At 32.6% G+C, this 17,513-nt stretch overlaps 1 protein-coding gene across 1 annotated transcript in view; it reads left to right on the top strand.

Annotated features, from left to right (window-relative positions):
- LOC148281941 (syntaxin-1A-like) overlaps positions 1-17,513 on the top strand; it is a 208,196-nt gene that overhangs the window by 7,983 nt on the left and 182,700 nt on the right. Inside the window, exon 2 of the mRNA XM_088225867.1 lies at positions 348-437. Coding sequence (XP_088081993.1) covers positions 348-437 — 90 coding nt within the window. The remainder of the gene's footprint in view (positions 1-347; positions 438-17,513) is intronic.

Raw genomic sequence — 17,513 nt, 5'->3', positions numbered from 1 at the left:
ACTAAATTACTTTGGAAGTTCTTGATGCGTCCTTTGGATTTTTTTTCATATTCAAGGTAATAAGAGTTCAAATGTGTTCAGTGGTTCAAATGCCAAATGTATCACGTACGAACATTTCATCAGAAATTAAAAAAAAAAATTGTTTCAAAAGAATTGCTTGAATCTATTACATTCTGATATTTTAAGGACGATTTTATTATTTTTAGAAATTTAAATTTTCCTCTCCCAAACAATTATTTTTTCTGACGAAAGACCTTTTTCCCGCCCATGGAGGTTATAGTCTATTGTTTGTAAACAATTTCCATAGATAACGCAATCGTTTTCTAATATATAATAATTTTCAACAGGCGCAAAGTGACGAGGATGACGTCGGCCCCGACGATGTGGCCGTCAACGTGGAGGGGAGGGACGGCTTCATGGACGAGTTCTTCAGTGAGGTAAGTCACGTTACGTCATACTAATTTGATATTGGACGAGAAAACCAAAGCGCCATTACTTTTTTTAACTAAAAAAATTGCGTTCATGATTTACCTAAACATTTCGATTTTGCTCAAATTTAAAAAACGAAATTCTATTATAATAACTATTTTATATTTAACAATGAAATTTATTAACAAATAAATGGACTAGCTATGGAGAGTCCAGTATCGCCAATTTTAGCTAACTTTTACATGGATATTTTAGAATTTATTTAAAAAAAAGTTGTTATTGATATATGAACGACATTTTTATAATATTTAATGGTTTAAAACGCGTTTTAGATTTCTTTAGATAAATCTATTCAACTCTATTAACTTTTTAGATAAATCTATTCAATTTGCATTAGAATTGTGCAAAAATTAAATTAACTTTTTAGGTATAACAATAGAAATAATTAACGGTTAATTATATTTCAGTATATTTAGAAAAGCCAGATTCAGCGATAACATAATCCACAATTCTTCACGTCATCATATTTCTCACAAAATGTAAATATTTCATTAATTAATTGATAGATTATTAAATGTACCAATATCAGCACAAAATTATAAAATAGAACTTAATATCTTAAATATAGGGAAAAACTAAAAAAAAAAATATTTTCTAATAAACATTAAAGAATCAGTAGTACAATAGTAATATAAAATAATAGAAAATACACTATGTAATAAACGGTATATTAATAAAATATTTAGTCCTTACTAAGAACTTAGTTAAAATATTGATTCTATACCGTAGTGGCACTGAAATGTTTTATTAGTAATTCAATTAAATCAAATTAAAACTGACTGTTTATTGCATGCGAATTTTGCAAATTGTGGGTTTGATGATTTCCGCGTAACGTGATGCAGTTTTAAAAGAAAATATTTACAATTTTTGTATTTACATTTGGTACATTTTTTAAAACATAATATATTACTTCATTTATTTTTCAAAAAAACCTACCAAAGTATGGCCTGTGCGTGGCTATACTAAATCAAGAATTCATGATGAAATCTATGGTTTTGGTATACATAAATATAAAAATTGAAAGACACATTCAGGTTTTTTTTTTTAAATACGAGTAAGTGGAAATTCAGAAATAGACATAGAGCAAAAAAATTAGTATAATTGCATGACCTTTTAAAGTATCTTCGTCAGTAACCTATAATTGAACATGTTTAGAATTAAAAAATGTATGCATATTCTGCTTTTCATACAGTAAATTAAATTTTATAAATGTTAACTTCCCATTGCAATCGGAGTCCTGGAAGGTAAAGCTTTCTCAATGTGTCGCTGAAAATATTACAGGGCACAGGCGAATAAAATTTAATAACTTGTTATTGTTCGTTTGCCATTGAATGTATGATTGTATCTCCGGCAAAATAGCCACTCATTGTTTATTACCCCATTTCTCACCGAAAAATATCACTATCGCAACAATCCGGCGTGACGTCACTGCATTATCGGCTCTAGCGTGTTAATATCGTGAATCAGCGGGGAAAACTTCTAACTGGCTGCGGCTGTCTTATTCCGATCTCGTGACTCGTGTCCACAGTAAGACAATCAATCGTACGCATGCTTATTATTTATTATGTCGTCCCACACCTACCTATTAAATTAAAAGGCAGCCTTAGAACCAGAACCCTGGACGAGTGTCTTCGACTCGATGGCGGCGCCTCAGATAAAAATCCTGAATGAGGAAATCGAATATAGATAAGTCCGCCTCGTTGTGTAATGGTTAACGTGTTCGCCTATCATTTCTCGGTTGTTTAAACTGCAGTATTTCATTGTTCCTGCACTGGCCACCTGAAGCGTACGATCGAAATACGCAGTACCCTGTGCACCACTGGGTGTGTAAAGGGGCATGATGATTATATATTACAAAATCTTCTAAACAAGTGTATTTGCACGTTTGCGCCTTTAAAGAGAGACAGTTATTTTAATAATTATTTTAGTAGTTAATTTTAAAAGTGCATAGTAATATAATTAGTTAATTTTTCAAAATGTCCGTATTATGTATGAATCAGGTTGTGGTCCCGTAGCTAGTAATGCGGACTCACGGATCAGAGATCCGAGATTCGAACCCCACTCTAACCCACCCTGATTTCCATTTTCTAAAAGTGAGTCATTTACAACTCGTTGAAAATGGCCTCAAAATCTAAATATTTAGGTAAATCAAAAGAACGCAAATATTTCATTTAAAAAAAATATATGTATAAAAAATTAGGGTTAAGATTTCTAGTATTCTTCCGTTATACATTTACGTATTGGTTTAAATATTCATTTATTAAATCATTCATGCTTATTGAGAACAGAAAAATCATTTTATCAAAAATCGGAGATAGATCACTATATAAAGTTTACCAATGTATCGCATGTTGCTAAGATCCAATTATAATATAATAGTCTCACACACTCTTTACATCTCACTCTCGATAATACAGGTATATTCGAGAGCGAGAGAGACAATTTCACGCGTCACACGCGCGAACAGCTAAGTTTTTAGTAATTCTCCTTTTTGGGACAGCAGGGGAAAGGTTAAATCACACTGCGTTTAGTACCAAGATAAAAATACAGATTTCCGTGCTTTCAAATTTTTTGATAAACCTGGGGTGCTATTCTGAAAACACGAGATAATACGCCCGCGAGAGCGTTTGGAATACCAGCCTTGATGCACAATGTCAGAATAAGCCAGCTAATCAGTGACTAGCGATATAAACTAGTGAATAAATGTTTATCTTTTTATTAAATCCAAGCATAATATTATTATAAAACAATAATAAACCCTCTGATAAGCTCCATAGCTACTATCATTAATCTTAATCTTCTAACTGAAATACAGGTTATTCATTCATAGAGTTTATAAAAAAGTCAATATAATGTTATACATAAATAGTTATTCAGTGTTTTTAATTATTATTTTTTTAAAGCGATAATGAATATCCCTAGCTTGTATTAACATTAGTTTATCTATATAAAGTAGGCGTATTTTATGTTTTCATTTATCTTGAAATGTGCGGTCACGATTGGATATCGATAAAATTAGATATCGTCAAAATGGACTAAAAATTTGGAATACTACATGAAATTTCAAGAAGTTATTATCTTTCGTAACGTTTTAACTATGTAGATAACTTTTTTCGGATAAAATATCAATTTGGGTTTCCAAATTGTATCGAAATCTAGCAAGAGTGCTTCAGAGGAAGAGTCTGAAACGTAAACGTAGAAATTAAGGCACGTAGAGGCGGCCTCCGTGGTGTAATGGTCAAGACGCTTGATTCACGCACGGAAGGTTCCGGGTTCGATTCCCGGTGAGAACACAAAAATTTAAATGTGATTTTTCTTAAGCCTGGGTGCTCTGTGATGTAATTCACCACTGTAATTAGGCCTCCTGGCCTGTTGTGGTGCAAAACAAAAAAATGTAAAAATGTAAATTAATAAAAATAAGAGTGTGTATATTTAATCATTTATCTCAACGTATTCAATTAAGGTTTTTTTTCACAGTTAGAGAGATAACACTTTAGTTAAGTACATACATGGTTAATGAGAAATGGTTCAAATTTTACGTTTCAGTAGTAGGTAGAAAATCACATTGTTTTTTTAAAATATTGAAATTGTGATCTGATACTTGCTAGACACAAGATGCCGTATTATTGTATGACATTTAAAAAAGAAATACGGTAACCTTAAGAATGACTTAATGAGCGTCATATTTATGAGAAATTGCCGCACAGCGTGCGGACCAAATCAGATCACTTAGAACGAAGGGGGTTCTTTTTTAGCACAAATAACGCGCCTTTCCAAGATAATGAGAATATTTATTTTATGCACAAAAGTATGTTATTTTCTCATCAGAATAGAGTTCTATTCTCTGTTCTGCCTCATGAAGAGTAGTTATGATATTAGATATTTGCATAGATTCGATTATGAGTCCATTTTACATCATTTCGTCAGAAAAAACACTTTGCGATTACACTATTGCCACTTATGTTTATCATTAATATTATGAAAAAAGTTTTTGTTTAACTTTCATTAATAAAACTCAATTCGATAATGATTTTAAATTAATTAGGTAGCAATCATGTTGTATCCCAACTCAACACAGGGCTCTTGGCCTCATAAAGTTAGGGATACGTTATCATTGTTTTTTGTATATGTATGAATAAATAAATAAATAATTGTAAAATTAAACTTCTCGGTTGTTAACAATATATTTATTCTAATCATCTAAACAGTAAGCTGTTTTCCTAAAATAATTAATACTGTCCTGATAAGAAGCTAATTTCAAATTCCAACGAAGCCGGTAAGCGTTTTATACAATATATTATTATAAACATTCATAAAAATGTAATAGTAATTTTCTACGACGTTTGACTTAAATTTCAGTATTATTTAAAGACTGGCGAGTTCAAAGTATCGTATTTTTCATACAAGAGAATATATCTGATCAGGGCCCGGATTGGGAAGTCAACATTTATCTTAATTTTTTTCTACAAAGTAAAATTAAGTTTTCTGTATGAAAAACAGAATATGCATACATTTTTTTCTTCTAAACATGTTTAATTATAGGTTACCGACGAAGATACTTTAAATGTTCATGTAAATGTACTAATTTTCGTACACAAATACCGGTTTTTCTTTATAGACAGTCGAAGATAACTCTGTTAACTTCCCATTGTAATCGGGGCCCTGGGGTCTATAGGTACTAGGAACTATATAAATAAATATTTGACACTTGACAAATCTACCCCAATGCGTTGGTACACCAATCGCAGCTTCTTGATATTTTTTTGTTGCATAAAGGTAAGATAATCAGTCTTACGCTTCAGGTGCCAGTTCAGGTACTATGAAATATTATCGTGTAAAAACACCTTTTTAAATAAATATTTCTTGTCAACCATGCCGGGAATTTAACCCAAGGCCTCTTGTGTGGTAGGCAAACGCGCTAACCACTGCACCACGACGTTGAAAAAACCTTATTAACCAATGGTTAAAAGAAAAATAGGTAAAATAACTTGTATTATTTTTTATTACTGGTTTTAATGACAGTAAATCTTTATAAACATGGTGTCACATTATCGTCATTTTGTTGAACTTTTTGCTAAGCATAAAAAGTGTTCGCGGAACTCGTAATATTTGCTTTTTCTTTTACTCCTGGAATCCAACTACGCTTATTTAGAAAGTAAAACGATAAAAAGTAATGATATTTCGTTTGAATGGTTTAATTATGCAAAGTGCAAGTCGCGAACCCCGAACCATTTTAGGGAAATAACCCGCCGCTCTCCTGCTAACGGCTATCCGTTATCCACAAAGAAAATTCACTTAGACTTTTAAGGCGTTCGTCTTTAGTATTTTTATTCCGAATTATTTTCTTCTTGCCGTACAAATAAAATCACGGCTCAAACAAAGTTTAATTGTTAACATAATCTTGACACCTCGGCAGTACCTACCTAAAGCAGGAATTCATTGAAGATTATACATTATTTAGGTAGTTAAAATTCTATTTTTGAATAATCAGACAACAAAAATTACATTTACACATATATTTTTTATTTTTAGATTTTTTTTAGAACCAATTTGTTTTTGTTTTCTGAATATCTTCAATTTTAACGCAAAAGTTGTAGAAATCATTGCTCGGTAGAAAATTTATGTAAATTCGATATTGTTTTGTTTTTTATCTAACAAGATTTGCATCTGTTGATGGTCTAGTTGTACCAAAATTTAAAAATAAATATGGACAGCATACGTTGAATTACATTGTTTCAAAAATATTTCAAACGTTGCCACTTGACTTAAAAACATATAATAATAAAAATAAATTTATGTTTTTATAACGAAAGTGGTTAGAAGATAGAACGTTTCTATACTGATTTATCATTTACGTAAAACATTAATTTAATAAACTCTTTTTAACCTTTTCTTTCTTTATTTTATTAACACATTTAAAATTTTAATTTTTATATGTACTTTTAATTTTTGTTTTTTGTTTTTTAGATATAAATTGAAATGTTTGGTTTATTTTGTTCTATTTTTTTTTGTCTATCTTATTAGTATTTATTCAAAGCATCTAAAACAAAATAATAAATGTTCAATATTTTTAATGTGCACGAAATTGCGACTGTTCTCTTTTACTTTAATTTGAATCTCATATTTACATAAAAGTTATAAATTAAAAATACTTGCTACACTTCCACTTATTTGTTTGACCAATTAGCGCTTTTACCCTCAAATGGGCATCTTTAGACTGGTGAATATTAAAAGTGCAAGGATAATTTTTATAAAACTAAATATTATCATAAGTGGAAGTACATTTAAAAATAAGTTGAAAGAGATACAATACGCAATATTTCAATGGAACAGAGTGGGACGAATTATTGAAACAAATAAGTAGTGGAAGTGTACCAAGTATTTTTAATTAATAACTTATATGTAAATATAAATTATTACATCATTACAATGGAATTTCTTCAAGAATTTTCAATAATTAATTTAATAGTTTATCGGGAAAAAAATTGTTTTAATACTTTATGTTTCTCTTTTTATAATGTATTACATATTGTAATAATATGTGTATTTTATTGAATAAAGACTCTATTTTTTTCCCAGTAGATACTCGAGACTGTGTATGTAGCATAATATGTTCGTACTTGCGAATATTAGACACAGTATTTTTAATATACACAAGTTGCAAGTATTTTGAATGCCGGAGATCAAGTTTGCTCCGCTGCTGAATTTCTTTTGAATACCTACTTTATGTCAGAGTTCAAGTATTATGCTTCAAAGAAACATGCCATGCAACTTCTTTATTTTCTTTAAATAGAGAGAAGTTGCAAAATGTGAAAGCTAGACGAAGTCAATTCTATTCGGTTTGTTGCAACATTTTGTCAAGCGGATGTGCCATACTAATCTAGTTCTGTTCAGAGGCATACAATCTTTTTCGTATACCACTAATTTGGGCTTAAAAATGTCTTTCCCATCAGTGGGCTAGTATTATATTAAACAATTGAACTTTGAACATTTCTGTATTTACTTAACTTATTGTTTATTATTATCTTCTTCTTCTAAGGTCAGGGCCAGTTGCACCACAATAACTTAAACAATTATTGCGTTTTCGTCAAAGTGCCATAAAAACTATTCTTGGCATTTTGACGAAGTGCTCATTTACAATATGTTTAAGCTAGTTAACACATGTAATGATCAAAAGGGTATAAAATTAAGTTTGTTCCGAGCCTTTTGATCCCTGAAACGATTATATGTTTTCTTTTAAAACTATTTAAATTATAAATACAAGTGTGGTTCTAATTTATACCGTCTGGGAATTGCAATATAAAAAGTAGTTATTTTTCCAATAGGATATATTTACAAAAATAATGACAAACCGGCATTGTAATCAAACCACCAAAATATTTTATAGAAAAAAAAGAACTTATTTGCTATCACAATTATAATGTTGAGATTTGTAAAGGAGTAGTAATTTTACTCAACCAAACGGGTGACAGCTCTGCGCAAAACTGATCCCCGGGAGTAATTTTTGGAACTAATTACTTCAAAATGGCCGAAACTTCGTCCAAATATTTTATTAGTTACATCAAATGCATTCTCATAGAAGAAATATAAGTTATTTTACACCAGGACAAATTTGTACCGTCAATGAGCAAAGGGTTAAAATCGTTAAATCACCCGAGCAGTCAATCTTTTTGTTGTTTCCATTCTATGAAACTTTAAATTATTGCTGATTCATAAAAATTAATGAAAATTTGATCAATTAATGAATCAATATAGCAACTGTAATTTATCGTTAGAAGAATTGATTATAATATTCGAATAAATATTTAATTTTTCTCATAAACTATTCGACTCGACTAGTTATATCGTTTATTTTTCGATAGTCATTCATAGTTGTACGACAGGTTTGAAATATTGCGAAGCAAAAATGCATAGTGTACAAAATATAGTGTTGCCTACATAATGTCGAGTAGAGGCTAGACGATTACCTAAATAAGCAAGGTCCTTCGTGTGAAAAGTAGTTATGATAGTATGAAGCGCCTGAAACGTGTGGGATTTTGATTTGATACGAAGACTTGTTTTATATAATAGGCTTGGTCCTTCCTACGCCGTGCTGTAGAAATAGGTGGGCATGAAAACACGACAGTATGATATTCACCGATAACACGCAAAAAATACATGATACATTTGAGAATTTGCGAGTAAAAGATTTAACGTCAAATTCAAATTGTCAAATTCATTCATCACCATCATTTGTATGTCCTCACCCAGTGGTGCAAAGGGCACAGCATTGGTCAACAAAATGAAGCGTATTTTGATAATTTGTTGCTTATTGATGATTATTAAATATTGCGCTGAAAATCTGTATTTCATATCCACCCCAGGAATCAAATCGGGAAGTACGCGAACGCGCTTATAATTAAAGTCTTGCTGAATTGTAAGCATACAGCTCGTCAACAGGTTCTTATATTTTGCTTCGATTGTTTTGTACTTAACCTATATTAATAATAATTTTATTTGAAAAACATTACATATTATACCATATTTTATATTATTAAAAATTAAAACTATCGTCGATACTAAAAACTTGTTTTCATTAGTCATAACTTGAGCGTACGTCTCACTCCTGTATTTAATTCACTATTCTTAATTTTGTTTGGTAACGTGTCGTACTGCTGTGTTGCAGTGTCCTTTGGCCATATTTTGCGTACATTAAAAATAACTTTTCCCATGACCGCGGCGCCGTAGATGTAACTGATCTAAGCGTAAAGCGTGTGCCTACCAGATCATCTAGAATTTTATTTTAAGTTAATATTAATTTAAAAGATACCCAATAATTGTGTTAATTGTTGATCCTACACTAACAGTTAGCCTTGACTGCTAATATTTTCAAACATTCAAATAAGTTAAATTTCTTGATGGCGTTTATTACAGTTTTGTACTTTAAAGGATAAAACACTGGAGTCCACTTTTTGACGTTTTGCAGTTAAAAATGCAGAAATTATCGCAATAAACTATTTTGTACGTGAATAAATCGCCGATGCCCACTTTCGTCACATAAATGCTTTTTAAAGTTGAAATAAAAATTAGAAATCCACTTTGTTTTAATGAAAAAAACATCAGTAGTCCCAGATACACTATTTTAATAATATATACGTACAATTTTTATCAAAATAATCAAAATTTTACATTGAAAGTTCTTTATATACTGAAATCATCTCAATTGGCTGTCGTGCAATCACAAAATATTGTTTCCTGAATATTTCGCTCAATGTGACTTTCGTGGTTTATCCTTTAATTTAAGGTGCAGAATTTATAAAATAAAAAATTTAAAAAACGAATGACGGGTCGACACTTCAATCCACTTAGTTTGATAGACCAATAACCGGTTTCATCGAAACACCTTCAAAAACTTTTACAAAACTCCCAACCCCCTCTCACACATTCGTGCATAGAGCACCCTGAGCCAGGTTACATGGAGACTGACCTAACCTAAATTTATAAATAAAAAGGGGAATTCATCAGTACGTTAATATAAATTATGTTTTTCAAAAGTACGGAGATTACTTAATATGAATATATTTTTAATGAAAAAAAAACAAGGAAATTGTATAATTTAGCTGTGGAGCTTAAATTTGATGTTTGTATTAAGTTTATAAATACCGTAATTGATTGAGTAATATTGCGAGAATGCAGTAAGGTGTACTACATTTAACCCTTGACCCGTTACTTGAATGTGTCTAGCTGTCCAGTGTAAAGTGTTTAGATACTTAGATATTCTGATACGAAATTATTAAGAACATCGGAAAATTTTAGTTTAAAAGTATCTCAACGCTATTGCCTGAAAGAAACTTTAAAGATATTTCAAAACTCTATATACCACCGAACTGTATTTACCGTTTTGACCCCACAGGTTAAATTCCATACTGTTTTAATTAAAATATATAAAAACGAACAAAATTAAAGTAATGTGTTTTGCAAAAAGACCTGAAAAAATCTAGATTTTTATTTGCCATGAAATTTACGTTCTCCTGGAAATTGTACTTTATAATTAGGTAATTAAAATATTAGTGAATAGATTTTCTATGGGACATCTTCCTTGTCAAGTTAAAATAATTAATACAAATACGAAAATTAAGAGTAATATTTTATTAATTGTATAAAATTTAATACCCTTTATATTTTCAATAAATGTGGATGGTATGTTAAATAAAATAAATATATGTATAAATTATTGAATAAATCTATTCGATTTCAGCGCTGCTTTTCCGAACGTTCCCGCGGACCTACAAAACACTTTTATAGCTCAAATTTAGTATGTAAATACGCACTAGAAATGCTTTTTCTACAGCCGCGAAAGCGTTTGGTATAGCAAGTATAGAAATTTGCAAGGCAAAAATATCTCCAAATTTAAATGCATCCTGCGTCTGCTTATATGCTGTTGCTTTTGTCTGCGTGATGGCTCATAATAAAATTGATAACTTTTTTTAAACGATTTTTCGTAATACTAACATATTATTAACTGACATTAAATACGAAAATCGCATTTATGAATAAAGTGCGCCCCTGATGGTGAGAAGAGCCGAGTTTGACATTTGCAAAAAGAATTCTTTACTTGAAAATGAATTATTGTATGTTTTGGAACCAACTTAAATTCATCGGGTTGTGGTCCTGTGGCTAGTGTCTCGGACTCACGGACCAAAGGTCTGTGGTTCGAATCCCACTCTACCCCAACTTGATTCCCATTTTCTAATAGTGAGTTATTTACAACTCGTTGAAAATGGCCCTCAAAATTTTATATTTGGGTAAATTATAAGAACGCAAATATTTATTTAAAAAAAAAAAAAAAAAATTGAATATGAATAATTTTTAGTTTTGGGATTCAATCATAAATAAGTACCTAGGTACCTACTTATCAATGAAAAGTATTTTTCCAAGGTAATAGCAGGCAAGCCAACGTTCGGACACGAAAACGTCTGTCGGGTCCGCTAGTTCTTTAATATAAATCGTTCATTTTTCATTCAAAAAATACGTATAAGACAATTGAAGATAACTCTGTTAACTTCCCGTTGTAATCGGGGCCCAGGGAATTCATTAATAAAAACTTCTCTCGAAAAAGATAATTGTGTTGGGATAAGTTTTTAATTTAGCTCGTTATGGGCCTTTCTACTAAAACTCCTAAATGCAATCCCCTTTAGCAGCTAAACTAGCAACAATTTTCCTTGTGTGCGTCCCTTTGTGAAGCGGTTTACCCAAATACAGTAAGGAAGCCCTAAAAAAGTACTATTATTTCGCGTTAAGACGATTAACCCTGTTCTCACCCCTCTGTTCATTGTCCAGTTGGCGTTAACTAACCGTTATCACTGTACACATTAAAGAGCATCAGTGATTGTAAGCGGTTGAACGTCCATTTCTGCGCTAGAATGAGAATTTTGGCTCAGGTTTTCAGCTTTTAAGGTGATTAATTTCCTACTAAATATTTTCTCTTGTCAGAAAGTAACCTTTAACATGTTAGTTCTTACTGGTTCATTTTCACTCTCATACATCGTCATTCGTTTTATTATGAAGAAAAGTACACATATTTCCGTATATACTTCCGTGTTGAAAGTTAACAAAAAACATTTCTTTAATGTTACCCACATACTGACTTTTTATTTGAAGGATTTTAATGTATTTTTAAAAAACAAATATTTATGCCTGTTTTTTATGTTAACTAGCAGTATTAATCATATAATTTCATTTATTATTTTTTTAAATAATGTATTCAGTTTCTTCTTCTTTTCCCCATCCGCTCCTAAGCATGTGGACATCACCAGTTGCCTCGAGGAGACCCTATCGCCAGCCAGCACTCTCGCCTTCTCCCACGTCAATCCAGCGCCCCTTAGCTCCACCGAATAAAGTCGAAAGATCTTCATCGACGGCCTTCCAGGACGGCGTGAGTCCGCAGGTTTAAAGAAGAGGCAACTTGGGTGTGGGTTTTCTTGAGGCATGCGTAGCACGTGTCCAAGCCGGGTCCGCCGCCGAATCCCCAAGACGCTAATTATAGGAGGCTGCTGCGTCTATTCTCGGATCTCAATGTTAGTTATAAAATCGAACCACCTTGTGTCTAATATTCTCCTCAAGCGCTTGTTCTCGAATCTCAGAAGTTTGGTGTTCTGAGTTAGGTGCAAAGATTTGCACCCATATAGGAGTACCGGCATTATTTATGAGTTCAATAATCGGCATTTCGTTATGATTGAATATCGACCAGAGTTCCACACAACACGCATCGTGTTAAAAGTTGCTCCAGCAATTCCTAGGCGGGTTGCGAGCTCTTAGTTCATTCATTTTCTACAAAAAACCTATTAAATTAATATTTTTTCCCGCGTTCCTGTACCTTGTTTTCTTTTATTCTTTTATTTGTACATATTTGCTCTTTTCTCCTTACCTACCTACCTAACTTACTAAGATCCAAAGTATTTTGTTTAAACGTGTCTCTTTTGGCAAAAATAAAGACGGAAAAACACGTATTTTTTACCTTCATTCGTAAAATTGTTGCTTTACTCTTGAACCAATTAATAAAATGGATGTTTTATTTAACACGTAATTTGCCGTAAAGTTATATTTTGTATTTTTTTAAATGTAAAATGTGGCTATTGGAAATGATTTTAATTTTCTAGAAGGAAAGTATTGAACGAATGCGCTTCTATGATTCTAAACTATGCACTGTGCATCACTTAAGTAAGTATGATAATAGCTTTTTCCAATCGATCGACTACAACTGCCATTATGCAGCACAGAAAATTTTCTAGAACTATTTAATGCATTCAATTCTGAAAAGTGATTGCTAATGTAACATTAATGTTTTTCTTCGGGTTTTTAAATTTGCAAATAGATGAAAGGGGTAATAATGAAAATATTCCCCCTGATTTTTAAAATCCCCTATTTTGAATTTTTGTATATCTAAAAATAAAAACAATATTTGGCTGGTTTATATCCCGCCGATTGTAAAAAATCACCTCGGGGCGCTTTACAATAAGAAAAAATCAATATTATGTATCTTTTTTGGGTGATACCGTGTATGTTGGATTTGATCCGACGTTTCGGCTACCATTGCAGGAGCCATCTTCAGGGAAAACTGTGTGTTTTATAGAGAAATGTATGTGTTTAAGTACTAGTAATTTGTACCGTGTCACAGTCAGCAGTAGGCACATTTCTTGTTTTGTAGGAAAGAATAATTATGTTTATGTACTAGTAATTTGTACTGTGTCGCAGCCGGCAGTAGGCACATTTCTATTCGTTTTTGTCATATGTAGTGCTGGGAACCATGTTGAATTTAATTTAAGCCCGTCGTCTTTGTTTATATTATTTGGATGTCTGTGTATTTCAATTGCCTCTTTTATTATTCGTGCACTATAATTACTAGTTTTATGTAGAATTTTTGGTTCAAAGGCGAAAAAATGTCCTGTGTCTATAAAGTGTTCCGCTATTGCGGATTTGTCTGGATGTCCAAGTTTACACGCTCTTTTGTGTTCATCAATTCTCATCTTTGCTGTGCGCCCTGTTTGTCCAATATACACTTTTTCACATCCTTGGCAACTTAGTTTGTACACGGCTTCAGTTTCCAGAGGATTTTTATCTTTTGGTTTTACTAAATGGTCTTTTATTTTTCCACAGTCCCAAACGTTGTTGCAATATTTTGTTTTTTCAGCACTTTGGCTATCCTGTCAGTTACATTCTGTACATATGGTAGGTATGCAGTCCCTCTGGTAATATCTTCTTCCTTGTTCTTCTTTGTCCCTTGCGATTTAATAATGTTGTCAATTTGTTTCTTCTTATATCCATTATGCTCCAATGCATGTGAAATTTTGTTGAACTCTTCGCCCTTTTCGGAATCTTCGCATATTCGAGTCGCTCTTGTTAGAAGTGTATTTATTAATCCTCGTTTTTGGGCTGGATGATGATGTGAATCAGCGTGTAAGTATCGATTCGTATGTGTTGGTTTTCTATATACCGTATGCCCAAGACTGCCGTTTGGTTTTCTTTTTACTTCTACATCCAAGAATGGAAGAGAGTCGTTCGTTTGTAATTCCATTGTAAACTTTATCAGAGGATGTAATGCATTTAAATGATCTAGAAAGGTATTTAATTCATTCATCCCATGTGGCCAGACTGCAAAGATATCGTCTACGTATCTCAGCCACACTTTCGGTATAAGAGTTGCTGTATCCAATGCTGTATCTTCAAATTTTTCCATGAAGAAATTTGCTATCACTGGCGAAAGTGGAGAACCCATGGCCACTCCTTCTATTTGTTCATAAATTTCACCTTGAAATGAAAAATAGCCACTTTTAAGGCAATGTTCAAACATATCGCACATGTCTTTTTCATAAATTTCACTCAGAAGAGCCATCGAGTCTCCCATTGGTACATTAGTAAACAGCGATACTACGTCAAAGCTTACTAAAATGTCCTTTTCTGTCACAGATATATTGTTAAGAAGGCTTACAAAATGAGCCGAATCTTTTACAAACGAGTTGGTCTTTCCAGTATGTGATTGCAACTGTTTCGATAAATACTGCGCCAGTTTGTAAGTTGGAGCTCCTATATTGCTAACTATAGGTCTAAGGGGCATATCCTTTTTGTGTATCTTGGGAAGGCCATATATCGAGGGTGTCCTTGAGGCTTTCACAAATAGTGTCTGTTGCACTTCTTTGGGTATTTTTGATGTTTTCACTAATTCTCTCGTTTTTCTATCAAATTTATCGGTTGGGTTCCTTTTTAGTTTCCTGTATGTAGATGTTTCTACTAAGACGCGCATTTTCTGTATATAATCCGTTTTGTTTAATATTACAGTTGTATTGCCCTTATCTGCTGGTAATATAACAATGTCTGAATTTCTTCGTAATTCTTTTAGGGCTTGTCGTTGAGATGTTGACAAGTTCGATATTGGAGGCTTCGCTCGTCGTAGAATGATACTCGTATCTTGGCGGATTTCTTCCGCTACAACCGTAGGTAATTTGCGTAGAGATGCTTCAACTCCACAGATGATATCCACAACTGGGATAAATTTAGGGGTTATGGCATAATTGAACCCTTTTGCCAATACTTCTATTTCACTTGAGCTTAATTTGTGATTAGATAAGTTCTTAACCACCGTATTTGGATCCAAACATTTGTTGATTTTGGTCTGCGTCTTTCGAATTTTTTTTCAAATTTTCGTTTTTGTTTATTTTCATGGATAAACTTCACTTTTTCCGATTGACGATAAGTAATCGAATCAATTTTTGTCCAGTCATTGGGTGCTAATATTGCACTTAAGTATAAATGAAGTTTGTAGAGAATTTCAGATACACCGTTGAGTAGCTTGCGTGTATCGTTAATCCTCTCTCTTATTAAGGCTTGTTCTGCTCTCTGAAATATTCTCTCAGCTTTAGGTGATTGAATATGTCGTTTAATTGTAATGAAGTGTGGTGTGACTACCTGAGCACGGCAGCGCAACAAAAAAGATAGAGTATTTAATAGCTTGTCTCTTTTCTGTCTGTTGCTGTCCAGCAGGCGTGTAGAATTGTAAATTTCCTCCCCATAGAGGTTAGTTAAATAGGTGCGAAGGTTTTCACGGTCACTGTTATCAATATTATGTATCTTTTTTGGGTGATACCGTGTATGTTGGATTTGATCCGACGTTTCGGCTACCATTGCAGGAGCCATCTTCAGGGAAAACTGTGTGTTTTATAGAGAAATGTATGTGTTTAAGTACTAGTAATTTGTACCGTGTCACAGTCAGCAGTAGGCACATTTCTTGTTTTGTAGGAAAGAATAATTATGTTTATGTACTAGTAATTTGTACTGTGTCGCAGCCGGCAGTAGGCACATTTCTATTCGTTTTTGTCATATGTAGTGCTGGGAACCATGTTGAATTTAATTTAAGCCCGTCGTCTTTGTTTATATTATTTGGATGTCTGTGTATTTCAATTGCCTCTTTTATTATTCGTGCACTATAATTACTAGTTTTATGTAGAATTTTTGGTTCAAAGGCGAAAAAATGTCCTGTGTCTATAAAGTGTTCCGCTATTGCGGATTTGTCTGGATGTCCAAGTTTACACGCTCTTTTGTGTTCATCAATTCTCATCTTTGCTGTGCGCCCTGTTTGTCCAATATACACTTTTTCACATCCTTGGCAACTTAGTTTGTACACGGCTTCAGTTTCCAGAGGATTTTTATCTTTTGGTTTTACTAAATGGTCTTTTATTTTTCCCACAGTCCCAAACGTTGTTGCAATATTTTGTTTTTTCAGCACTTTGGCTATCCTGTCAGTTACATTCTGTACATATGGTAGGTATGCAGTCCCTCTGGTAATATCTTCTTCCTTGTTCTTCTTTGTCCCTTGCGATTTAATAATGTTGTCAATTTGTTTCTTCTTATATCCATTATGCTCCAATGCATGTGAAATTTTGTTGAACTCTTCGCCCTTTTCGGAATCTTCGCATATTCGAGTCGCTCACATCCAGACAAATCCGCAATAGCGGAACACTTTATAGACACAGGACATTTTTTCGCCTTTGAACCAAAAATTCTACATAAAACTAGTAATTATAGTGCACGAATAATAAAAGAGGCAATTGAAATACACAGACATCCAAATAATATAAACAAAGACGACGGGCTTAAATTAAATTCAACATGGTTCCCAGCACTACATATGACAAAAACGAATAGAAATGTGCCTACTGCCGGCTGCGACACAGTACAAATTACTAGTACATAAACATAATTATTCTTTCCTACAAAACAAGAAATGTGCCTACTGCTGACTGTGACACGGTACAAATTACTAGTACTTAAACACATACATTTCTCTATAAAACACACAGTTTTCCCTGAAGATGGCTCCTGCAATGGTAGCCGAAACGTCGGATCAAATCCAACATACACGGTATCACCCAAAAAAGATACATAATATTGATAACAGTGACCGTGAAAACCTTCGCACCTATTTAAGAAAAAATCAGTTTTTTTTTTACAATTTTTTAATTAATAAAGTTCTATGGAAATACTGCCGAATA

The sequence above is a fragment of the Micrasema longulum genome, unplaced genomic scaffold (assembly GCF_059751315.1).
Source record: "Micrasema longulum isolate JH-2025_06_02 unplaced genomic scaffold, ASM5975131v1 h1tg000392l, whole genome shotgun sequence".
Taxonomy (NCBI): Eukaryota; Metazoa; Arthropoda; class Insecta; order Trichoptera; family Brachycentridae; genus Micrasema; species Micrasema longulum.
Note: the sequence above shows the minus strand (reverse complement) of the source record. Positions and strands in the feature narration are given on the sequence as shown.